At 41.3% G+C, this 25920-nt stretch overlaps 1 protein-coding gene and 1 long non-coding RNA gene across 4 annotated transcripts in view; one reads left to right on the forward strand and one right to left on the reverse strand.

The window, feature by feature from the left end:
• Positions 1-25920, forward strand: part of LOC140910539 (uncharacterized) — a 93635-nt gene that overhangs the window by 20462 nt on the left and 47253 nt on the right. The gene's annotated exons all lie outside the window — the stretch shown is intronic.
• The window catches only part of ASB5 (ankyrin repeat and SOCS box containing 5), a 59868-nt gene continuing 34452 nt past the window's right edge, over positions 505-25920 (reverse strand). For all 3 annotated transcript variants that reach the window (XM_073341668.1, XM_073341669.1, XM_073341670.1), the window contains exons 2-7: positions 19161-19240; positions 17204-17311; positions 15733-15883; positions 15464-15598; positions 6313-6504; positions 505-4195 (exon numbers count right to left, since the gene is read on the reverse strand). In XM_073341668.1, the coding sequence (XP_073197769.1) occupies positions 4068-4195; positions 6313-6504; positions 15464-15598; positions 15733-15883; positions 17204-17311; positions 19161-19240 (794 nt within the window). In that variant the 3' untranslated portion in view covers positions 505-4067. The remainder of the gene's footprint in view (positions 4196-6312; positions 6505-15463; positions 15599-15732; positions 15884-17203; positions 17312-19160; positions 19241-25920) is intronic.

A 25920-nucleotide genomic window follows, 5' to 3' on the forward strand; every position in this document is an offset into this window, starting at 1 on the left:
AATGTTTCCATTATTGTTTCTGGGGAAAAAAAATTAAAAAATTGATTTGCTTGAAATGTTCCATGAAACTTTTTGCTTTTTCATCAACAAAGCTATTTACTTTTAGAGGGGGGGAGAGGGGAAGAAGAACCTCTCACTCACTCTTACATTTTTTACTTACCCACCCTTTTTCCAAAAGAAAAGAGTAAAAAATCGAATTTTTTTCTCACTAAAATAGAATTAAACTTTTTGAAAACTTTTAAAGATGTTGTGAAGTGAGTTTTTTGACAAATTTCAGCCAAATGATAACATTTTTTGGAGGGGGCAGGTAAAAATGTTCATTGCGATTGAAAAGGCATTTTCCATTGAAAAAGATCTTGCTGGGAAGTTTTTGACCAGCTCTCGTTAATTTTTTTGTTAGAAATGTAAATGTTATATGTAACTATCAAAATGTATTGAATATGAGTTGCTGTGGTTGTAATCAGGTAATGAATTGTATACAATATATGATCATGATTATTATTATTATTTATTTGTATTTTTATAGTGCCTCTGAGCCCTAGCTATTGACTAGGACTCCACTGGGCTAGAGGCTGTACAAACACAAAACAAAAATGACAATCTCTGCCTCAAGAATTACAATCTAAATTTAAGACAAGAGACAACAGATGGCTACAGACCACAAGTGCTGGAGAACAAGGAAACAATGAGGCAATAGTGCTCAGCATGATAAGCTATGTTTTGAATTGTTTGCTTGCTTTTTTTCTGAGAAAATAGGACACCTCTGGCATTGTGTAAACCAAGGGAGAAAAATCTTGTAAATCCAGAGCTACTGACATGTACAACATGCTTATTTAACTGTTTTCACTTCTTTTCAAGGATGGGATGGTTCTTTGTCTAAATGTAACCTGACATGAGTTGCACATAGCAATCTGCACAGAACAATGCATGTTTACTGTCACTTTTTTAAATTACATGAAAATCTGAATTATATTCCATGTAATCCATGGCAGATTTGAAGCCTAAGAAGCTAGTTTATCTAGTTTTGAAGAGAAAAGCAGTGCCGATATAGGGGATGGATTCCAGAAGCCCATAGCAAAGAATTTCCCTATAAAGGAATACAGATTAAAAATAACACTATGATTGGGAACAACTTCAGAACTGAATGGGCAGAAGCTTTTGAAAAGAGGAAAGCAACATTCCTCTTGTCTATTTAATCCAAACAGAAACTTCAAAAAGACAATAGGAAGAGGGTACAGCACTCATCATGTTTTTCTTTTTTGGGATCCAGACTATGGTGTTCCTTTGAGGAACAGCTGTATTTTCATTCCAAAAGAGATGATGTGATAAGAGAGCATAAATGGCAATTCAAAAAATATAAATTCAGAACAGATGTTGGGGATGGTGGGTTTTTTTCCCTTTCAAACCATATGTATCAAATATGCTATCATGTCAGGTTACAGGGACAAGGCACAGATAATCAGACCGCTTCATGGGTGAGAAGGAAAAGCCTCAGTGGAGATGAACCCTATGTGGAATGGCTTTCGAATTTTTACCAAAACATAGTTTATTCTTGTGGCTAGCCTGCCTTTGAATCTTCCTCAGAATTGGAATTTTGTATTAATTGCATGAGGTTAAGTGCTTTGGTTTAGGTTAGTAGAAACAATGAAATTAAAACATTTTAAAGTGTCCTAGGATAAAACTTTCACATGTAGCAAGGAGCCTATTTCTCTTGGCTGCTTTCAAAAATTTTACCCCTCTCACTGATTAATTTTAATATAATACATAAAACAAAAATGTTTTACCATCTTATGAATTAATGTGTTATGATGTTTTTCTGTGATTCATTCCGTGTACTGTAGACACAGTCTGAATGTCGAAGAGCAAAGACAACAAGGAGTCCGGTGGCACCTTAAAGGTGTTACACCTTAAGGTTAACACCTTAAAGGTGTTAAAGGTGGCACCTTGTTGTTTTTGTGGATACAGACTAACACAGCTACCCCCTGATACTTGACACCATGAAGAGCAAAGAGATATTCAAACAAACAGGCATCCAAATTGAAAAATGACTTTTTGTAGAAGGAATCATTTTGTTTCTCCTTTACAAATGGGGCCCATCTCTGTATAATTTATTAAATTTAAAATACTAAAGTAGGATTAATCCAAGAGATTTAGAGAAAACTTTGTGTGGTGCTTTTGTTTCATTATTACAATGTAATATCAATATTTTGCATTAAGATTAGGTGTTTTCACTTTCTATAAAGATTTATGCCAAAATTTTCAATAGGTTGCATAGGGCAAGTGACTGTTGCCTAGTCAGGACTTGGATTTTCAGAACAGCTTTCTAGTCAGGCCCAAATGCCCTGATTAATACAAGAGGATAGTATCAGGACACAGTTAAGGAGCCAGCTGCTCAGTCAAGATTTTCAAAAGCCACAGGTTTGACTAAGTTAGCAGGTGCAGTTGTTACCATTCAGTAGTCTAGCCATTCCTTTGTTCTGCAAACCTGGGATCATCAGTCCATTCTGATTAAAAAACCAAACACGCAGGAGAGTATGAGTGAGAGTGATTCTATTGGTTTCTATTGGCAGCCGTGTTAGTCTGTATTCACAAAAAGAAAAGGAGTATTTGTGGCACCTTAGAGACTAACAAATTTATTTGAGCATAAGCTTTCGTGAGCTACAGCTCACTTCATCGGATGCACTATTAGAGAGCAAGCCCGCAAGATAGCGACTAAGCAACAGCTGTTATAAGGGCACTGGGGAGAAGGGTTGGGACAGAGGAAATAGGAGACTAGCAGGGAGAGTGGGGAGATAAGGGAGATGGCATATCTTGAGACAAATGAGGGAACACAACACCTGACCATGCTAGGATGGCATATCTTGAGGAGGAGGAGGAGGAGAGCCAAGCTTGCCCCAAAGTTTCCAATACCATCCATGTTCCCTCTGAACCCAGGAAAACTTACAATTACCTGACTGAAATGCAGGCTCAACCCCAAACCATTATACACTTTTGTGATTAGTGAAGATGACGTACAGAAGTTTTATTATCAAGGTCACCACAACCTTGGGCATACTAGCCACTGGGTCCTCACAGAGGACCATTGGCATCAAACCAGCTTCTTAGAAGTTCAATGCCATGATGAAGCCAGTGACTGAAACATTGACTGAAACAAGTGATTATGAAGGAGATGAGTTTGCCCGCTGTCCAGAATAGATGGCTCTTATGACATACTGGAAATGGTACATGCAGAAAAGTCAGATTGCTCACCATCTCCTGCAAGAGGCAGGGCACACTGCTGGTTTAGGGTGCCCTTTATATGAGTAAGGGTTCAAGGTATTAGCAGGGGAGCCAATGGTAGAATCAAGGTCAGGCAACAGTGGTGCTGATGTGAAGACATTTTATGTTTCCTTTTCAGGGATATGCCAAAAAATATGGCTTCTGAGTCTCCAATTAACTGTGGAAGTGGTGTTGGAGAGGAAGGGGGAAACCACCTCACCTGTCCATATTTTTGAATATTGTGTAAAGCAACTCTAGAACTGTGTGCGGGGGAAAGGGAAGGAGGGGTTGAAATGAGTTCTCATCAGTTGTCATTTATGAATTGCCTATATAGGAAAAGCAAGAGAGAAAAATTGAGAGACCTATTTATTTTTCCAACTTATAGAGTGCACCTATTGCCATGTATTTCTAGGCACAAATAACAGACATTTACAAATATACAATAATAAATCCAAACTGACAAACTCAACAATACTTGTAAAGGAACTCTGTTGGGGTTTCAGATGTATCAAACAGATTATAACGTACAAATACAATTAATTAACTTTATCAGCAAAATAGCTAATTAGTAAGTGTTAAGCTAAAGCTAGCTATACAATCATTTCCCAGAGTATTAGCACACTTCATTTTACTCAGTTGTATTAGCATGTTGGCACCGAGTCGTTCAAGGGCTCCCAAATATTGTTACATCATGACTCCTGGTGTCAAAGACTTAGTATGGTAATATGTAAAAGACTATTTCCCCAGAAGTTCTTCCTGTGGAACATTCGGTATACAGACAAAACAGTACTTGTTCAAGTTTCTAAATTTTATCTATACTGTAAAAAATCCTTCAATATTGTTGGCAACTGAAGTTGGGGGATAAGATGCAGTCTTGCTCTTCCGATGCAATTTCGGATACATAGTCGGCAGAGCTGGCAAAGAGAGCATGGAGTAGCTACAAACAGATAAGAGATTTAATTAAGTAAATGTTGAGTATCCTTAGGAGTTTACAACATGGGGTATATTTAATATTGTTAGGGAGTACCTAAATAAACGTTAATTTTAAAAATTCTATATATCAGTTGACCTTATACAGTATAGTCTCTCAAAGATATACAACAATAAAAATTATGCTACTCAAATTTTATTAATGATCAAAGAAACAGAAAGGGCAAGGAAACTTATATTTAAACTAAATATCCAGAAGAATACATAGTAATTAACTCATGTTGTTGTGTTTATATAGCTAATAATTTTTAATTTTAAAAAATTGTGTTCATGAAAGATCCTCTGCTGACAACTCCAGAGATTGAAATTCTTTTTATTTATAGTATAGGTACAATATATGCTACACAAATGCAAGTTTCACCATCAATATATTTCAGTCCTTCCCTGTAGGGACCACTTTCAGGAGTTAAAGGGAAGTTCACCTTTCATGCCCATTCAGTTTTGGCCTCTTTGCTGAGGTTTCCGGAAATGCTGCTGGCTGTGATTAGTGTGTGTTAAGGACATCTGACTACTAAAAACTAGACCAACAGCCTTCAGATGGTGATACTGGATTGAATTAGTGCCAGGGACGCACAGCTCCCTCAATGGTCACCATTAAAAATGTATCAGTTTTCGCTTATAGAGCTAGCTACTCCTTTAGAGTACTGTGTTATGAAAAAAAGGTTGAGGGGTTGATTTGCTCACAGTCTAAGTATCTACATGGGGAACAAATAGTTGGTAATGGGCTCTTCAGTCCAGCAGAGAAAGACATAACAAGATCCAATGGCTGGAAGTTGAAGCTAAACAAATCCAGACTGGAAGAAAGGCTTTTTTGTTTCGTTTTGTTTTGTTTTACAGTGAGGGTAATTAACCAATGACACAATTTACCAAGGGTTACGGTGGATTCCTCATCACTAATAAATTTTTAAATCAAGATTAGATTTTTTTAAAAATAAGATATGCTCCAGTTCAAAAGAATTATTTTGGGGAAGTTCTATTGCCTGTCAGACTAGCTGATCAGTGGTTCCTTCTGGAGTTGGAATCTATGTATCTATGACAGAGCATAAGGGGAGCAACCCTATGTGCAAGGATAGGAATTCTACCTGGCCATCACACAGGCTACGTGGGGAGGAAAGGTGAGGCTACTTCTACCCTCTTTTCCACTGTTCTCCACATATAAAGGCCAGGCAGAATCTGGCTCTGAGACATTATTATTATGATGATGTGTCAGAGCTGGAGGCTCATGTTAGATTATCACTGATGTCTTCCCTCAGTTTTGTGGTTCCAAAGCAGACCTTTAACATCTATTTAAAGTAGTATTTTTGGTGATTATGTTTTACTTAACAGCTTAAATAAAGACAAGGTTGTATATATCAACTCTTCTTTCTCAGGCAGTTAAATTCAACTATAAATATTTACTCCATAAAGAAAGTTAGAGTACAAGACTTTAATCTAAAAAATATTTCCCACAGGACAGTTTTGAAGAAAAAAATATAGGGCCTGATTCCAGAAAGTCTCTCTCAGATGCATAGTCTTTAAGAGTAATAATTCGGTGGTTTTAAAGCTACATAACAATTTATTAAAGTAATATTTTTGTGACTGTATGACTCAAAAATTATTCTGATTTTAAAAAAAAATCTAACGCAGTACTGCTTACTCAGTAATAGAATTGTTCCTCTTCCCATTCTCTAAACAATTGAATGCGACACATCTTTCCATTTCCATGAACTATTTTTTAAAAAGGAAATTTAAAAAATCCAAGTTTTTCTTTAAAATAAGCTGCATGTTAGCCATACGTTGAAGCTACTAGTTTTTGTTGGTTTCTGTTATCACCTGTTAAACCGAGGAGGCCACATCTTCAGCTGATATAAATTCAATAGTGCTCTGTCCACTTATGTCACCATCTGAAAAACTGTCCTATTTAAAAATCTTTTCGATACTTTACAAAGCTGCAGGTAGAATTTTTAACTGAGTGTAAACAATCATTTTTAAACCCATTATCAGACAGCTTTTACTGATTCAAGTTTGTCCAAAAACAAAAACTATGTATAGAATGATGAACAAAAGTATATTTGTCCCACTTACCTTCATGCAGAAGCAACATTCTCTCCACCAAACTGCTTGGGGCAGCTAAATCTATGGGCCGTTCAAAATCTGTATTCTTGGCATTAATGTCTGCCCCAAATTCAAGAAGCAAATTTACTATCTCTGTACTGGGTTGCTGAGCCGCTGCATGTAGTGGAGTGTCCAAATACTTTCCTTTCTGTACATTAGCTCCTATATACATATATTGGAGAGACAGAGACAAATAGATGAATTAATGTTGTCAGTTATAAAAGGTAATGCTTTAAAATCTGGAACAAGGTTTTTAAAAATAAGCGTCTGAAGTTACATTCCTAAATTTATAAATATATATATCTAAACAAATGGTCAGAATTTCAAAAGTTCTAAGCACTCAGTGGTCAACGTGAGCTGCTGGGTTGGGTCCAGGATGGGTCACACAACCCCTTATATTTAACTGGTTTAAAAAACATTCTATGGCTTTTAGAATCAAATTCCTTTTAACTCTCCTCTTCCCTCTCGAGCTCAGCCTCTGTGCTTTGTAAGCAGATATACTGGTATAGAGAAGGGGCTTTAAGGATAAAAAGAGAGGTACACAAACTGCTGAAAAACATTGCTGAAAGGGCAATGGCATCTTATGGCTCTATACCCACTTTAAACTCTCACTTTCATAGAATCATAAGACATGTAGAGCTCAAAGGGACATTGAGAGATCATTTAGTCCAGCTCCCTAATCTGAGGCAGGACCAAGTATACTTAGACTATCCCTGATAGGTGTTTGTCTAACCTGTTCTTTAAAACCTCCAGTGGCGGGGATTACTTTTATCCAAGCTAATTTGGGAGCTATTTAACTTTACTAACTTTATTTTTACTATTGAGTGAAAAGAAGAAAGTGGCTAGTGGTGCTGAAAATGCTTGATATCAGACCACTCAAGGTGGATGTTTTCTTTCTTCAACCCCTGTCATAAATATAAAGGGAAGGGTAAACCCCTTTGAAATCCCTCCTGGCCAGGGGAAAGCTCCTCTCACCTGTAAAGGGTTAAGAAGCTAAAGGTAACCTCGCTGGCACCTGACCAAAATGACCAATGAGGAGACAAGATACTTTCAAAAGCTGGGAGGAGGGAGAGGAACAAAGGGTCTGTCTGTAGTCGTCTTGGCCGGGGACAGAACAGGAATGGAGTCTTAGAACTTTTAGTAAGTAATCTAGCTAGGTATGTGTTAGATTATGATTTCTTTAAATGGCTGAGAAAAGAATTGTGCTGAATAGAATAACTATTTCTGTCTGTGTATCTTTTTTGTAACTTAAGGTTTTGCCTAGAGGGGTTCTCTATGTTTTTGAATCTAATTACCCTGTAAGATATATACCATCCTGATTTTACAGGGGGGATTTCTTTATTTCTATTTACTTCTATTTTTTATTAAAAGTCTTCTTGTAAAACACTGAATGCTTTTTCATTGTTCTCAGATCCAAGGGTTTGGGTTTGTGGTCACCTATGCAAATTGGTGAGGCTTTTTATCCAACATTTCCCAGGAAAGGGGGGGTGCAAGTGTTGGGAGGATTGTTCATTGTTCTTAAGATCCAAGGGTCTGGGTCTGTAGTCACCTAGGCAAATTGGTGAGGCTTTTTACCAAACCTTGTCCAGGAAGTGGGGTGCAAGGTTTTGGGAAGTATTTTGGGGGGAAGGACGCGTCCAAACAGCTCTTCCCCAGTAACCAGTATTAGTTTGGTGGTGGTAGCGGCCATTCCAAGGATAACGGGGGTAATATTTTGTACCTTGGGGAAGTTTTTACCTAAGCTGGTAAAGATAAGCTTAGGAGGTTTTTCATGCAGGTCCCCACATCTGTACCCTAGAGTTCAGAGTGGGGGAGGAACCTTGACATGGTGGCACAGTGGTGGGATTAACCTGAAATCATTTTCAGATCCAGTTGAGATTTTTTGAACTAGAAATACAGATTTTAAAAAGGAATTTTTAGGAAGTCCAGAAGGCAGCTTTGAAACTGAAAGCAGCTTGGTTTCTCTCTGCTTTGTGGCCAAGCAGAGACAAAAGGGGATTATCTTGTGAATTGCAGGTTTTCTTTGCCTGGAGGCAGGGTACTTAACTCCTGCAGGGAAATTCACAGTCTTCCAACCCAGAGGTTTTTTTTTTTTTTCTTTTCTTCCTAAAAGTAAATAGGGGGTGTGTGCTCTACCCATTTGCCTGGAGACAAAAGTGGCAGGGTTTTTTTTAGGATTTTGATTTTTTTTTTTTTTGTTTTACAAGGAGCACAGGTTTGAAAAGAAATTTTTTTCTTCTTTGGGCTGGGTAAGCAGGTTTCCAAGTAGTTGGAGGGTTTTTGCTTTAATTTGGGCCCAGAGCAGAGACAAGGGAATTGTCTTTTTCTGTAGGCTGACAATCACTATCAGAGAATAGGTATTCTATTCCAGCACAGCAAAATTTTACAGCCAAGTTTTGTTTGTTTATTTCTAAACCTCGGGTGTAAAGTTAGTTAAAAACAGAGAGGTTAGAATGGCCAAATCCTCAGCTCGACTACAGCTGGAATTAGCCAAATTTCAGGCTGAGGAAAAACAAAGGGAACATGAAAGACAGATAGAACTCATGCAGCTGAAGAAGGAACAAGAAAGGGAGGCAGAACAACACCAAGAGGCTGCCCACAAGAGGGAAATGGAGGCAAGGAAGCATGTGGAGGAGGAGAGGGAAAAAGAGAGGAAGCATGTGGAGGAGATGGAGAGGATAAAGGCCCAGCAGAATATACCAACAAACCCTAGCAATCCTTCTCCAGGTACCACTTCCCATCCCAGAAAGTTCCCCACCTACAAGGCAGGTGATGATACTGAGGCCTTCTTAGAAAACTTCGAAAGGGCCTGCCTTGGGTACAACATCTCTACTGACCAATACATGGTAGAGCTGAGGCCACAGCTCAGTGGACCCTTAGCTGAGGTGGCAGCTGAAATGCCTAAAGAACACATGAACAAGTATGAACTGTTTAAATCCAAGGCGAGAGTCAGAATGGGGATAACACCCGAGCAGTCTCGTCGGAGGTTCAGAGCCCTAAGGTGGAAACCAGACATGTCATTTACCCGACATGCCTACCACATTGTAAAACATTGGGATGCCTGGATATCAGGAGCAAGTGTTGAATCTCCAGTAAATTTGCCCTTCCTAATGCAAATGGAACAATTCTTAGAGGGTGTTCCTGAGGAAATAGAAAGATACATCCTAGATGGGAAACCCAAAACTGTAATTGAGGCAGGAGAGATTGGAGCCAGATGGGTGGAGGTGGCAGAGAAGAAGAAAACTGGTCGCAGTTGGAGCGGAGACCAGAAGGGACCACCCCAGACCACACCCTATTACCGGGGGCCGCCCAAAGCCCCACCTACCTCCCAAAGAACCCTCCAGACCCCTTATCGTCCCACCACCCCGTTCTCCAGCAACCCTCCTCGCCCCAGTGACCCGTCAGCTGGACGATGTTTTAAGTGTAACGAGCTGGGGCATGTAAAGGCCAACTGCCCCAAGAACCCCAACAGATTACAGTTCATTGCACCGGAATCACACCAGAGGTCCACAGGCCCAGATACCTCCCAGATACCCTTGGAGCGGAGGGAAACTGTGAGTGTGGGTGGGAAGAAGGTCACCGCGTGGAGGGACACCGGAGCACAAGTGTCAGCTATCCATGCTTCCTTAGTGGACCCCAATTTAATCAACCCGGAGATCCAAGTGACGATTCAACCCTTCAAGTCCAACTCTTTCAATTTGCCTACAGCCAAGTTGCCTGTCCAGTACAAGGGCTGGTCAGGAATGTGGACTTTTGCAGTCTATGATGATTATCCCATCCCCATGCTGTTGGGGGAAGACTTGGCCAATCATGTGAAGCAGGCCAAGAGGGTGGGAATGGTCACCCGCAACCAGGCTAAACAAGCCGTGAGGCCTAGCTCTGTTCCGGAAACTTCTATCAGGACCCAGTCAGAGGTGATGGACCTGGACCCCAGGCCAATGTCTGCAACAGCAGTAGTGGATCCAGTCCCAGAGACCCAGACGGAACCAGTCCCAGAACCGGAACCAGCCGAACAACCAACACCAGACCCCGTGTCAGCACTGAATCCAGTACTTGCAACCTCAACACCAGAGGGCCCCACCGAACCTGAACTGGCAGCAGCCGATAACCCTACACAAGAGGCTCAGCCGGAGCCTGAATCCCAACATAGTACACCAGCGGAGAGCGGTTCACAGTCAACAGAAACAGCTCCATCCCCTATATCGCTTCCAGAGGGACCAAGCCTAGGTCCACAATCCCATGAGGAACTGATGTCTCCAGCATCAAGGGAACAGTTCCAGACCGAACAGGAAGCAGATGAAAGCCTCCAGAGAGCTTGGACGGCGGCACGGAGCAACCCACCGCCTCTCAGCTCTTCTAATCGATCCAGGTTTGTTGTAGAAAGAGGACTTTTATACAAGGAAACTCTTTCTGGGGGACACCAGGAAGACTGGCATCCTCAGAGACAGTTGGTAGTTCCAACTAAATACCGGGCCAAGCTCTTGAGCTTAGCCCATGATCACCCTAGTGGCCATGCTGGGGTGAACAGGACCAAAGACCGTTTGGGGGGGTCATTCCACTGGGAGGGAATGGGCAAGGATGTTTCTACCTATGTCCAGTCTTGTGAGGTGTGCCAAAGAGTGGGAAAACCCCAAGACCAGGTCAAAGCTCCTCTCCAGCCACTCCCCATCATTGAAGTTCCATTTCAGCGAGTAGCTGTGGATATTCTGGGTCCTTTTCCGAAAAAGACACCCAGAGGAAAGCAGTACATACTGACTTTCATGGATTTTGCCACCCGATGGCCGGAAGCAGTAGCTCTAAGCAACACCAGGGCTAAAAGTGTGTGCCAGGCACTAGCAGACATTTTTGCCAGGGTAGGTTGGCCCTCCGACATCCTCACAGGTGCAGGGACTAATTTCCTGGCAGGAACTATGAAAAACCTTTGGGAAGCTCATGGGGTAAATCACTTGGTTGCCACTCCTTACCATCATCAAACAAATGGCATGGTGGAGAAGTTTAATGGAACTTTGGGGGCCATGATACGTAAATTTGTAAATGAGCACTCCAATGATTGGGACCTAGTATTGCAGCAGTTGCTCTTTGCCTACAGAGCTGTACCACATCCCAGTTTAGGGTTTTCCCCATTTGAACTTGTATATGGCCGTGAGGTTAAGGGGCCATTGCAGTTGGTGAAGCAGCAATGGGAGGGATTTACATCTTCTCCAGGAACTAACATTCTGGACTTTGTAACCAACCTACAAAACACCCTCCGAACCTCTTTAGCCCTTGCTAGAGAAAACTTACAGGATGCTCAAAAAGAGCAAAAAGCCTGGTATGATAAACATGCCAGAGAGCGTTCCTTCAAAGTAGGAGACCAGGTCATGGTCTTAAAGGCGCTCCAGGCCCATAAAATGGAAGCATCGTGGGAAGGGCCATTCGTGGTCCAGGAGCGCCTGGGAGCTGTTAATTATCTCATAGCATTCCCCACCTCCAACCGAAAGCCTAAGGTGTATCATATTAATTCTCTAAAGCCCTTTTATTCCAGAGAATTAAAGGTTTGTCAGTTTACAGCCCAGGGAGGAGACGACGCTGAGTGGCCTGAAGGTGTCTACTACGAAGGGAAATGTGCTGGTGGTGTGGAAGAGGTGAACCTCTCCATGACCCTTGGGCGTATGCAGCGACAGCAGATCCAGGAGCTGTGCACTAGCTACGCGCCAACGTTCTCAGCCACCCCAGGACTGACTGAACGGGCATACCACTCCATTGACACAGGTAATGCTCACCCAATTAGGGTCCAACCTTACCGGGTGTCTCCTCAAGCTAAAACTGCTATAGAACGGGAGATCCAGGATATGTTACAGATGGGTGTAATCCGCCCCTCTGAAAGTGCATGGGCATCTCCAGTGGTTCTAGTTCCCAAACCAGATGGGGAAATACGTTTTTGCGTGGACTACCGTAAGCTAAATGCTGTAACTCGCCCAGACAACTATCCCATGCCACGCACAGATGAACTATTAGAGAAACTGGGAAGGGCCCAGTTCATCTCTACCTTGGACTTAACCAAGGGGTACTGGCAGGTACCGCTAGATGAATCTGCCAAGGAAAGGTCAGCCTTCATCACACATCTCGGGCTGTATGAATTTAATGTACTCCCTTTCGGGCTGCGAAATGCACCCGCCACTTTCCAAAGACTTGTAGATGGTCTCCTAGCGGGATTAGGAGAATATGCAGTCGCCTACCTTGACGATGTGGCCATATTTTCGGATTCCTGGGCAGACCACCTGGAACATCTACAAAAAGTCCTTGAGCGCATAAGGGAGGCAGGACTAACTGTTAAGGCTAAGAAGTGTCAAATAGGCCTAAACAGAGTGACTTACCTTGGACACCAGGTGGGTCAAGGAACTATCAGCCCCCTACAGGCCAAAGTGGATGCTATCCAAAAGTGGCCTGTCCCAAAGTCAAAGAAACAGGTTCAATCCTTCTTAGGCTTGGCCGGTTATTACAGACGATTTGTACCGCACTACAGCCAAATCGCTGCCCCACTGACAGACCTAACCAAAAAGAAACAGCCAAATGCTGTTCAGTGGACCGGAAAGTGTCAGAAGGCCTTTAACAAGCTTAAAGCGACACTCATGTCTGACCCTGTACTAAGGGCCCCAGACTTTGACAAACCGTTCCTAGTAACCACAGATGCATCCGAGCGTGGTGTGGGAGCAGTTTTAATGCAGAAAGGACCTGATCAAGAATTCCACCCTGTAGTGTTTCTCAGCAAAAAACTGTCTGAGAGGGAAAGCAACTGGTCAGTCACTGAAAAAGAATGTTATGCCATTGTCTACGCTCTGGAAAAGCTACGCCCATATGTTTGGGGACGGCGTTTCCACCTGCAAACCGACCATGCTGCACTAAAGTGGCTTCACACCGTCAAAGAAACTAACAAAAAACTTCTTCGGTGGAGTTTAGCTCTCCAAGATTTTGATTTCGACATCCAACACATCTCAGGAGCTTCTAACAAAGTGGCTGATGCACTCTCCCGTGAAAGTTTCCCAGAATCAACTGGTTAAAATCGTCCTTGAGATGTGGAAAATATTGTTAGTCTTTATGTACTTGGTAGTATATTTAGAGATGCATGTGTCTTATTAACTCTGTTTTTCCTAGAGCTCCAGGAAGAAATCCCAGCCAGTGTTTCACCCTAGCTGAGATTTGGGGGGCGTGTCATAAATATAAAGGGAAGGGTAAACCCCTTTGAAATCCCTCCTGGCCAGGGGAAAGCTCCTCTCACCTGTAAAGGGTTAAGAAGCTAAAGGTAACCTCGCTGGCACCTGACCAAAATGACCAATGAGGAGACAAGATACTTTCAAAAGCTGGGAGGAGGGAGAGGAACAAAGGGTCTGTCTGTAGTCGTCTTGGCCGGGGACAGAACAGGAATGGAGTCTTAGAACTTTTAGTAAGTAATCTAGCTAGGTATGTGTTAGATTATGATTTCTTTAAATGGCTGAGAAAAGAATTGTGCTGAATAGAATAACTATTTCTGTCTGTGTATCTTTTTTGTAACTTAAGGTTTTGCCTAGAGGGGTTCTCTATGTTTTTGAATCTAATTACCCTGTAAGATATATACCATCCTGATTTTACAGGGGGGATTTCTTTATTTCTATTTACTTCTATTTTTTATTAAAAGTCTTCTTGTAAAACACTGAATGCTTTTTCATTGTTCTCAGATCCAAGGGTTTGGGTTTGTGGTCACCTATGCAAATTGGTGAGGCTTTTTATCCAACATTTCCCAGGAAAGGGGGGGTGCAAGTGTTGGGAGGATTGTTCATTGTTCTTAAGATCCAAGGGTCTGGGTCTGTAGTCACCTAGGCAAATTGGTGAGGCTTTTTACCAAACCTTGTCCAGGAAGTGGGGTGCAAGGTTTTGGGAAGTATTTTGGGGGGAAGGACGCGTCCAAACAGCTCTTCCCCAGTAACCAGTATTAGTTTGGTGGTGGTAGCGGCCAGTCCAAGGACAACGGGTGGAATATTTTGTACCTTGGGGAAGTTTTGACCTAAGCTGGTAAAGATAAGCTTAGGAGGTTTTTCATGCAGGTCCCCACATCTGTACCCTAGAGTTCAGAGTGGGGGAGGAACCTTGACAACCCCACATACTGTAAATCAACAACCAAAAGGTTTCCCCTAACAAAAAATATGTCTGAGCATAAAGTTAAAATTAGAGTCCTGTAACAAGAAGCTGTAATAAATGAAGGGGAAAGAGGGTAGTTCCCTTTTAAGGACACCCAGCCAGCCAGTTAGCTATAAACTAAGTTTATAGCCAGTTAGCAGCTTATAGCTGCTCTTTACTTGCTTTACCTGTAAAGGGTTAAAAAGTCTCACTGCTATGAGACAGAAAGGGAGCAGTTACGCTGTGAAAACCTTGGGCCAGGTATGAAAATGTATCAGTATCATACCTAGAAACTGTCCTCATCTAAAACTCCAGATATTAAGTAGATCAGGAAATGTCTAGGAAGACGCAATTAGGTTTATTCCTTTTATTTCTTTATGGCTTGTGGACTCCTTTGTGCTAACCCCAGGTATTTTTGTTTTGCTCGTAACCTTTAAGCTGGACCTCAAGAAGACTATTTGTGATGCTTGTAGTTGTTGTTTTTTAAATCTAGGAAAAGTCTAAGTCCCAGATGTATTTTCTTCTTTTTTTATTAATAAAATTGATCTTTTTTAAGAACAGAATTGGATTTTTGTGTCCTAAGAGGTTTATGCACATATTATTTATTTAGCTGGTGGCAACAGCTGATTTCCTTTGTTTTTCTTCTGAGCTCTTCCCCAGAGGGCAGGGTAAAAGGGCTTGAGGGTACCCCATAGGAAGGAATACCCAAGCGTGCCTTCCTGAGTTCTCAAAGGGGTTTTGCACTTGGGTGGTGACAGCATCTAACAATCCAAGGTCAGAGAAAAGCTGTAACCTTGGAAGTTTAATACAAGCCTGGAGTGGCCAGTATTAACTTTTAGATTCTTGCAGGTCCTCACCTTCTGCACTCGAAGTGCCACAGTTGGGAATTAGCCTTGACAAAAGCCTAGTTTTGTTTAGCTGAGTACATCTTATTGTAAAAGTGGGCAGTATAAGAATATATTAATATTTTAAGTAAATAAACTTGTACCTGCATAAAGGAGTTTTCGAATGCAATGGATCTGCTGTGAAACACAAGCTACATATAGAGATGTTCCCAGATGAGGAATGTCTTGGTCAACATCTATGCCCCAGGAGATCAGCACTTCCAGACATTCGCTGTGACCTGCCAACGGAGTATGAAATAGTTTGCTTGCCTCTTCAGTTAGACGTTCCATTTACGAAACCTGATACATTTCTTAACACTATGTAATATAATTTGTCAACTGTTTTATGTATGCTCAGAAGCTAGTTTTTTACCTCTACTGGCTGCTTCATGAGTCGGTGAAGGGAGACATGACTCCCACTGAGCTTTGGCACCATACTCCAACAAAAGCTCTGCACAAGACGCACTACCTCTTGAACATGCATTAAATAACGGGGTCACTCCATCAATTGTTGTAGCATTTACCTAGAATAGAAAAGATATGTCTAAGATGGCAATGAAGTAAGGGATGCATTCTTAACTGATAGTGTTTTAGAATAAGGTATAGTTGAAATATGCGTGATGCATCAACAAATTTACACTATTTACCATAACATTGCTTTATTGCACTCAACTTCTGTACAGTTCTTATCTTCCAACCCCACCCCTTGTTATTTGTTGAAATAAACGTACCATTATACATGCTAAACTATATCCTAGAAAACATAACTGACCATAATACTAAATCTAAATAAGTGGCCTGATTTTCAAAAGTGCTGAGTACTCAGCAGTTCTCATTGACTTCTAAGTTCTAAAGTTTTCTTTTCATTATGGAAATTTCCATTAGCACTCCCCAATCTCTATGATCATATGATTCTTTCTTGGCGCTCCACAAGCTCTAAAATTAGCCTATAACCATGAAGAACTAGCGTTCTACTCCACTCCCAAAAAACTCAATTTAAAAAAATTAAATTGATAAGTATTTTTTAAAATGTTTAGGTATAGGGGACTCTCTTTAAAATGTTCCTCATGTGCTAGTCCCCATTTTAAGGAGAGGGAATTTCTCTGGAAGCTTTACTACTGTATAGTTGTGTGTGTGTGTAGAAATAGCATGGTACTTTTGAGAAATGCAGAAGCATACCTAAATACTGTAATTGCATACGCTTTTATTTGTAAATCTTGTGCTCCCTTTTCCCTGTTCCCCTCACTGTTTGTTTGTTTGTTTGTTTGTTGCTCTCCCTTGTTGTGTCTTGTCTCATAATTAGAATATAAGATCTCTAAACATGTCTTTTTCTCAATTTTTGGAGAAACATGTATGGGTTCTGTAGAAACAATAAATTTGTGGGTTCTATAGAAATAATAAATATACATTCAATTTATAATGCTTACGTTGGCCACAGTTCCTCAATTTTATGTCCAATTTCACTCTTGCTTTCTCCCCTGTTTTTCTCCTTTTTCTCATCTATTTTCTGTTCTCTCTTCTGCCCATCTTCTGTGTGGTGTCTAATCTTACCCACACATTTTATGTGATCTTTTCTCTCTTCCCTCTACTTCTGCTGTCTTCTCTCTCCTCCATTATGCAACGATCCCATCAGTCTCCTTTGCTGTCAGTCAGCAAAGACTTTTAAAATAATCAACTGTTACTTAAAAAAAACATAAAAGGCAAACCTACTGTTGTTAACAAAGGAAACCAATATAGTGCAGAGCAGGGAGAATGTGGAGACCTTTGGATGAAAAATCAAGGAATAAATCCCTTTCAATTAGACAAGGTTACTGCAGTACTTTACATATGAAAAAGATACTTACATTTGCCCCTGCTTCAAGAAGGATTCTTGCACACCCTACATGATCTCCCAGGCAGGCTTCATGCAGTGGAGTGACTTGGTCAATTGTCAGAGTATCCACATTGTAACCCTAAACAGGATAGGAACAACACACAAAGGTAAGACAAAAGCTATTCAAAGATGTTAAGTCTTCATCATTGTTAGTTGTAAGCACCACAGTTTATTCGAGCTGGGTGAATAATGGATTTTTTCAGTTCACTGGCAATTTTAAAAAAAAATGTTTAGCTTCAGGTTGAACCAAAAATGACATTTTTAAAATTTTTCAGTGAATCAAAAAGTAATTTAGTTTTGACTCAAAAATGTTTCATTTCAGTAATGTTGAAACAAAATGTTTTGTTTTGTTTCACCCTGAAAATTTTTGTTTCAATTTTCAGGCATTTTGATAAAAGAAAAAGAAAGGAGAACTATTTACAAAACGGGGAGAGGAGAAGGTGCTAGTGTCCTTTAGCTTAAATTATTCGCCCGCCTGTTACGTTTATAGAAAGCAATTATATTGCCTCTTCTTTTTGCTAGGCTTAGCAAACCAAGCGCTTCCAGTCTCCTGACATAAAATAGCCCCCCTAGTCCCTTGATCATCCTAGTAGTTCTTCTCTGCACCTGTTACAGTGTGAATTTATCTTTCTTGAATATGGGTGACCAGAATTGTACAATGAGATCTTACAGTGCCTTGTACAATAGCATTAAAACTTCTCTGTTTCTACTAGAAATGCCTCATCTGATACATCCAAGAATTGCATTTGTCTTTTTCATAGCTGCATCACCTTGGTGGCTCATAGTCATCCTGTGGTCGACTCCCACACCCAGGTCTCTCTCCTGCATTACTTCCAAATGATAAGCCCCCCAATTAGAGGCAGAAATTCTTATGATTAGATCTTAGGTGCATGATCTTGCACTTTGTACTATTGAATTTCATCCCATTTCTTTTACTCCAGTCTTCAAAGTCATTTGGATCTTCCTGTATAATATTCCAATCCACTCTTGTGTTGACAATGCTACACTGAGGCCAGCTTTGCATCATCAGCAAATTATTACATTGGCTTACACAATATACTTTCTGTAATACCGTTTACCAGTGTTCCAGAAAGGGCTCTTATTTGATACCATATTATAGTACTTAACTGCCAAGTAGCAGGTTTGCTGTTACACTAACAGTAAAACTCCTGATTTTACTTTATCCCTCTGCTGTTACAAAATAATATTCAGTGTGTCTTTTTTTTTTTTTTTTTTTTTTTATTGCTGCTGTGCACTGGGCTATTTTCAATGAATTTTTCTGAAGAACTCCCAAGTCCTTCTCCTGATCAGTAGACAGGATGATTTCTTTGTTTAGAATATACTAATCCTTTCTCCCACAGAAGGGCTAGATATTCAGCTGGTGTAAATTGGCATAGCTGTATTGAAGTCAATGGATCAACATCAGTTTATATGAGCTGAGGAGGGAAGTCTGTGCAACTATGCTGATTTACATGAGCTGAGGATAAGGGTTACGTGCCTGTAGGCACAGCAGAGAGTAAAGGCTGGTGTATAAATTGTGCCACATAAGGAGTAACCCCAGGATGCAATGTGCCTCTAAGGCACTATTCTTCCTTAATTCTCCGAAACAAGTGCTTTACTGCTCTTTTTTACAAAAACAAATAAATAGCAACCATAAACAAGCAACATTTGCAAGGAAACAGTTTTCATAGGTTTAATCTACCAAGGCTTCACAACAAATATATTTTAGAAAATGCTTTTAAAACCAGTGGGAAAATATCTTGAAATGTCTTTAAATTTTACAGCATCAAAAGCTCCCAAATGAAAATACTTCTGCATTATTCACATGGAGAGGGTAACAAAATAATCATGTTAAATTTACCTTTTGTTAGGTTGTCATTAAATAAGATAAAAAAGGAAAATTGTTTTAAGAACCACTTGGGTATTACCTGTGACAGTAAAGTTTTTAGAGAAAGGAGACGTCCTTGACTAGCTGCCTCATGCAGTGGTGAACGATCTGCCCAAGAACCTACAGAATAATAATATTTATTGAAAAAATTACAGGAATTAGACTGATCTTAGAATGCACAGAACAAAGCAGAAGTGGTTATGCTGAAAATAAAGTCAAAGGTTCTATGAAATGAATTATTCTCTTTTTGGATGAAGTGTCTTAAATACATGTATTCTTTCCTGGACACTAAAAAGAGCAAACATGCTACATTGCTAATTGTAAACATCTAGGCTGAGTAATTCTGCAGTATGAAAGAGAAAGCGTTCTACGTGGTATTTTTTATTAATGCATTTTAACAATTTCAGCAATATTCATGGTATTTGTCTACCAGAGCCTTTTATATTTTCTACAAAATGTTGTATAGGCATATCAAAATCTACCAGCTTCAACAGGAAACATAGACATATTGGATTGAATATTTGAAGTTAAAATGGGGACCACACACACCTTCTGAAACAGTCCTGAAAAGAAGGAAACGCTGTTTTAAAACAAAAATTAACATTAAAATGTCTATGGTTGATAAGACCAATCTGAAGCATCTAACCCCCACTTCCCACGTGAAATCTACATGTAAGTCCCTTACAGAGAATTCCCATGGTAGAAATAGATTTTTAGGGCTAAATCCTTCCCCATGGAACAAATCCAAGCAGATGTGCTTCTTGATGCAAGGATATTTTACGGGGCTTGGAAAGAAAATCCTAGCTTCCGCTCCAGGACACAGAACCCCTTTGTTTCTTCTACTGAAGCCCAGAGTGTGCCCAGTGCTGTTGTGACCCTGTTCTACAGGGTTCAACTCTACTGCATGGGCTCTCCAGTATACAGGCAATGAGAATCCCTTCTCAAAACTACTCGTTTTCCTCATCCAGCACAAGTAAACCAGTTCCACTGTATCTTATGCCTTTTGTGGCTGAAGAGAAAGAGGTGGCATTTGCCTCTTGGTTTCTAAATGGGAAGGAGTAATTGAGAACTCACTTTACCTTTTTTATGTGTAACTTGGAGATGATGCACAGTTTGAGGGTTCTGTGAAAATGGTGCTCATATTCTTATTGAAGAAAGGCAGACCACTGATTTAGGGGTAAATCCAGCCCTCACTTCCACAGCCACAGAGGGCCCTAGCAGCAGAACTGGTTCAGTTCTGTTTCTTTGTGTAGGGCAGGGGTAGCCAACCTGTGGCTCCGGAGCCACATGCAGCTCTTCAGAAGTTAATATGCGGCTCCTTGTATAGTGTTGGATCATATTAAAGAAGTTCTGTATTAAAATCACAAATGAATTTGATTCCCCATAGTTTAAATTCCAGGGTATTACTAATTAAGAGATCTCTTGGTTTTTGGTACTGTTTCTCTCCCTCTCTGTGTGAAACTTGCAAGCTGCTAATTATGTTAGTACATTCTAAGACAGAGTCTGTTCTCAAAGCAACAACTACTCACACAGAGAGAGACTCAAAGCAATACTCTGTAACAACAGAAAAAGCACCCAGAGACTCCCTGCCCTTTTGTTGTGTTCATCTCGCTTTATTAACAATTGTGATTAAAATAGAGATAGAGGATGTATGTGAATGGATGCTTGGTGTGGATAATAACTGAATGATCAGGGAGGTGCCAGCCTAAGAATCCAGTGTCCATTGGCTGAAGAAGGCGTCAAGTGGAAACAACCAGAGGACCCCCCTCTCCCACCAGAGGGCAGACTGGAATCCACCCAACAGTCTCAAGGATGGGAGAACCAAAGAACAAGATAACATCTGGCAGCACGGAGCTGTCAGGAATGTGCCATCTGCTGATTGATTCTGCAACAGCATGATGAAGCAATTCCCATAGACTGGCATAGGAAGAAATTCCTATAAAAGTGGACTCTAGAAAGTGAGAACTTTGGGGTCTGATTCTGCAAACCAACTTCCAGGAGCATCAGATGAGCATCTGACAAGGTCCTGCTCCCTCCTCATGTCCAGGCCACCTGGTCAGTGACTTGGCATGAGCAACTCTAAGCCTGGTAACTATGATAACAACCTTGCAGAACCTGTGTGTGTGTATGCATGAATGAATGTGTGAATAAATATGAAATTGAATGGAATGTTATAGCTATAACTAGCTGCTTACTATGATTCTTTCTGTATTCACAATAAATGTGGCATTTTGCCTTTTCCCCTTTAATAAGATCCTGCTGGGTTTTATTTTATTGGTATAACAATAGACACCGACTCCGGGGCTGGAGCTACAGGCGCCAACTTTCCAATGTGCCGGGGGATGCTCACTGCTCAACCCCTGGCTCTGCCACAGGCCCTGACCCCACTCCACCCCTTCCCGCTCCCTCCGCTGAGCCTGCCATGCCTTCACTCCTCCTCTTCTCCCCTCTCTCCCTCGCCTCCTGCATGCCATGAAACAGCTGATCGGAGGTGCGGGGAGGGAGGGGGAGGTGCTGATTGGTGGGGCCGCCGGTGGGCGGGAGGCACTGGGAGCGGGAAGGGGGAGCTGATGGGGGGCTACTGACATATTACTGTGGCTCTTTGGCAATGTACATTAGTAAATTTTGGCTCCTTCTCAGGCTTAGGTTGGCTACCCCAATGTAGGGAGTCAAGATTTGAGGGGCTCTGTAGAAATCCTCCTACGCCTTTTTGTGGATCCTCTGCAGCTCACTTCTGTGAGAGTTTCAGAATAGCAGCCATGTTAGTCTGTATCCGCAAAAAGGACAGGAGTACTTGTGGCACCTTAGAGACTAACAAATTTATTTTGAGCTAAAAACTTATGGTCAAATAAATTTGTTAGTCTCTAAGGTGCCACAAGTACTCCTGTTCTTTCTATGAGAATGCCTCAGCTTAGGAGAGCCGCAGAATGCTCATGTTCCTACTGGCCTGCAGCAACACTGCAGACACTTACAACATGGGGAGTTGTAAGTGTCTGCCTAATTGTGTGGGGTGGGTGCAGGATTTAGGATTTGGTCATAATTTGCAACATTTTGCAGGAAATTTAGGTTTGATTCTCAGTCCCATTTTCTTACTGCCTAGACTCACTGATGCAGGAATACCACAAAAGCAGTATGTTCAGCACATGGGGTCAGATAGACCACCATGTCTTTGTCATTTAATAACAATCCCTTGATTGATTGATTTTTATTGAGTAGATGCTGTGACTACCCAGAGAGTATTGCAATCAATGTGAATTGCAATGGAACTTCAGTTCAACCTGTTGAACTATGCTATTGATTTGTTTGGTGATTGTTGTTATATTGTGTTGAAACCATAGAAAGTTTACAGCCTGTAGAAAAAGTTTACAGCCTCTCCCCCAAAACACTTTTTCCTTTTTTATTCTCCCTCTGATCATCTTGTTTCTAAGTGGTAAACTTGTTATTGGAATTAATTGTATGAGAAAGGAGAACAAGAAGTTCTAGACACAAGGTTTTGTAATATTATTGTACAGCATCAGATATATTGCAGACATACTTTTCATCAAGCTGAATAGTTAATGTTGTCTGTCTTAAAATGGGAAGCTTCTACAAATTATCTGCCCATTTTTACTTTTTATGTAACTACTTAACAGTTGCAAAGGAATATGTTGCCTTACCAGTCTGTTAGGATTCTTTGAATGTGTCAATAACGTAGTGGATAAAAGTGAAGCTGTTGACATAATGTATTTAGGCTTTCAATTGACCTTTGACAAGGTCCCTCAAAGGAGGTTATTAAGAAACAGTGTAGTCATGGGGTAAGAGGAAATGCATTACCGTGGATCAAGAACTGGCTAAGAGAGAGGGAAAAAAAAAGTAGAAATAAATTGTCAACTTTCAACATGGCAAAAGGTTAACAGCAGGGGTGTCTCAAGATTCTGTTCTAGGATTGGTGTTTAATATATACATTAATGATCTGTAAAAAGGCATGAGCAGAGATCTGGAAAAATTAGCATTAACAAAATTACTTTGGGCTTGTCTACACTTAAAACGCTACAGTAGCACAGCTGTGCCACTGTACCGCTTCAGTGTAGACACTACCTATGCTAACACAAGGGATTCTTCTGTCAGCATAGGTAATCCACCTCCCTGAGAGGCAATAGCTAGGTCAACAAACAAATTCTTCTGTTGACCTATCACTGTCTACACAGGGACTTAACTACACCGCTCAGAGGTGTGGATTTTTCAGACTTCTGATGGATGTAGTTAAACTGAACTAATTTTCTAGTGTAGATCAAGCTTTAACAAAGTCAAGTCCAGAAAGGACTTTGAGAAATTTCAGAGGGCTTTACCCAAGCTTAGTGAATTGGCAACATGATAACATATGAAATTGAATGTTGATAATATGCAAAGTAATACCCATTAGAGGAAAAAATACAAGCTGCTGATATATCTTACTGGGTTCTAAGTTAACTGTATCAACTCAGGAAAACACTTGGGTATTAGTGTGGACTGCTCAATTAAGACTGGGCTTTGTCTACACTAGCACTTTTGTTGGCAAAACTTTCGTCAGTCAGGGATGTGACACCTCCCCCTCCCCCGACCAACATGAGTTTGGACAGTGCTGTGTCAGTGGAAGATGCTGACATAGCTACCGCCGCTCGTTGGGAGTGGTTTAATTATGCTGGTGGGAGAGCTCTCTCCCACTGTCATAGAGTGGCTATACAGGAGACCTTACAGCAGCACAACTGCAGCAGTACAGCTATGTTGCTGTAAGGTCCATAGTGTAGACATATCTGCAGTTGTAGTGGGGGGAAAAGCCAACAAAGTATGAGGATACATCAGGAATGGGAATGGAGAATAATATGAAAAATATGATGCTATTTGGTCTCGCCTCAGTCCCCGGAAAAATCATGGAGCAGGTCCTCAAGGAATCAATTGTGAAGCACTTAGAGGAGAGGAAAGTGATCAGGAACAGTCAGCATGGATTCACCAAGGGCAAGTCATGTCTGACTAATCTAATTGCCTTCTATGACGAGATAACTGGTTCTGTGGATGAAGGGAAAACAGTGGACATGTTGTTCCTTGACTTTAGCAAAGCTTTTGACACTGTCTCCCACATAATGACAGGTTTCAGAGTAACAGCCATGTTAGTCTGTATTCGCAAAAAGAAAAGGAGTACTTGTGGCACCTTGGAGACTGGCCAGTTTATTTGAGCGTAGGCTTTCGTGAGCTTCAGCTGTAGCTCACGAGACCTTGTGCTCAAGTGGGTTGGTTGGTCTCTGGGGTGCCACGGGTACTCCTTTTCTTTTTCTCCCCCAGTATTCTTGCCAGCAAGTTAAAGAAGTATGGGCTGGATGAATGCACTATAAGGTGGGTAGAAAGCTGGCTAGATTGTCGGGCTCAACGGGTAGTGATCAATGGCTCCATGTCTAGTCGGCAGCCGGTATCAAGCGGAGTGTCCCAAGGTTCGGTCCTGGGGCCGGTTTTGTTCAATATCTTCATAAATGATCTGGAGGATGGTGTGGATTGTACCCTCAGCACATTTGCAGACGACACTAAACTGGGAGGAGTGGTAGATACGCTGGAGGGCAGGGATAGGATACAGAGGGCCCTAGACAAATGAGAGGATTGGGCCAAAAGAAATCTGATGAGGTTCAACAAGGACAAGTTCAGAGTCCTGCACTTAGGATGGAAGAGTCCCATGCCCCGCTACAGACTAGGGACCGAATGGCTCGGCAGCAGTTCTGCGGAAAAGGACCTAGGGGTGACAGTGGACGAGAAGCTGGATAGGAGTCAACAGTGTGCCCTTGTTGCCAAGAAGGCCAATGGCATTTTGGGATGTATAAGTAGAGGCATTGCCAGCAGATCGAGGGACATGATCGTTCCCTTCTATTGGACATTGGTGAGGCCTTATCTGGAGTACTGTGTCCAGTTTTGGGCCCCACACTATAAGAAGGATGTGGAAAAATTGGAAAGAGTCCCACGGAGGGCAACAAAAATGATTAGGGGACTGGAACACAATAGTTATGAGGAGAGGCTGAGGGAACTTGGGATGTTTAGTCTGCAGAAGAGAAGAATGAGGGGGGATTTGATAGCTGCTTTCAACTACCTGAAAGGGGGTTCCAAAGAGGATGGCTCTAGACTGTTCTCAATGGTAGCAGATGACAGAACGAGGAGTAATGGTCTCAAGTTGCAGTGGGGGAGGTTTAGGTTGGACATTAGGAAAAACTTTTTCACTAAGAGGGTGGTGAAACACTGGAATGCGTTACCTAGGGAGGTGGTGGAATCTCCTTCCTTAGAGGTTTTTAAGGTCAGGCTTGACAAAGCCCTGGCTGGGATGATTTAATTGGGGATTGGTCCTGCTCTGAGCAGGGGGTTGGACTAGATGACCTCCTGAGGTCCCTTCCAACCCTGATATTCTATGATTCTATATAAATCAGTGGTGTGCAATACTTGGAAACACCTCATCTCAAAAGGATATTGCAGCTTAGAGGGAGTTTAGTGATGTGTGATGAGAATGATTACAGCCCTGGAAAAGCTCCTATGAAGAGAGATTGAAAAGACTGAGATTGCTTATTTTAGAAAGAAGGTAAATAAGAGGAGACATGACAGAATCATATGAAATGAGTGGTATAGAGAAGGCAGATCCGGAGTTGCTGTTTTCCTCTCATAACATAAGAGCAAGGGAACATCCAATGAAACTGAAGGGTGGATAATTCACAACTGATAAAAGGAAATATTTTTTCATCCAACACATGATTAGACTGTGGAACTCTCTGCTGAATGATATCACTGAGACCAAGAATTCAGCAAGATTCAAA

Source organism: Lepidochelys kempii, chromosome 4 (genome assembly GCF_965140265.1).
Source record: "Lepidochelys kempii isolate rLepKem1 chromosome 4, rLepKem1.hap2, whole genome shotgun sequence".
NCBI classification, from domain to species: Eukaryota; Metazoa; Chordata; order Testudines; family Cheloniidae; genus Lepidochelys; species Lepidochelys kempii.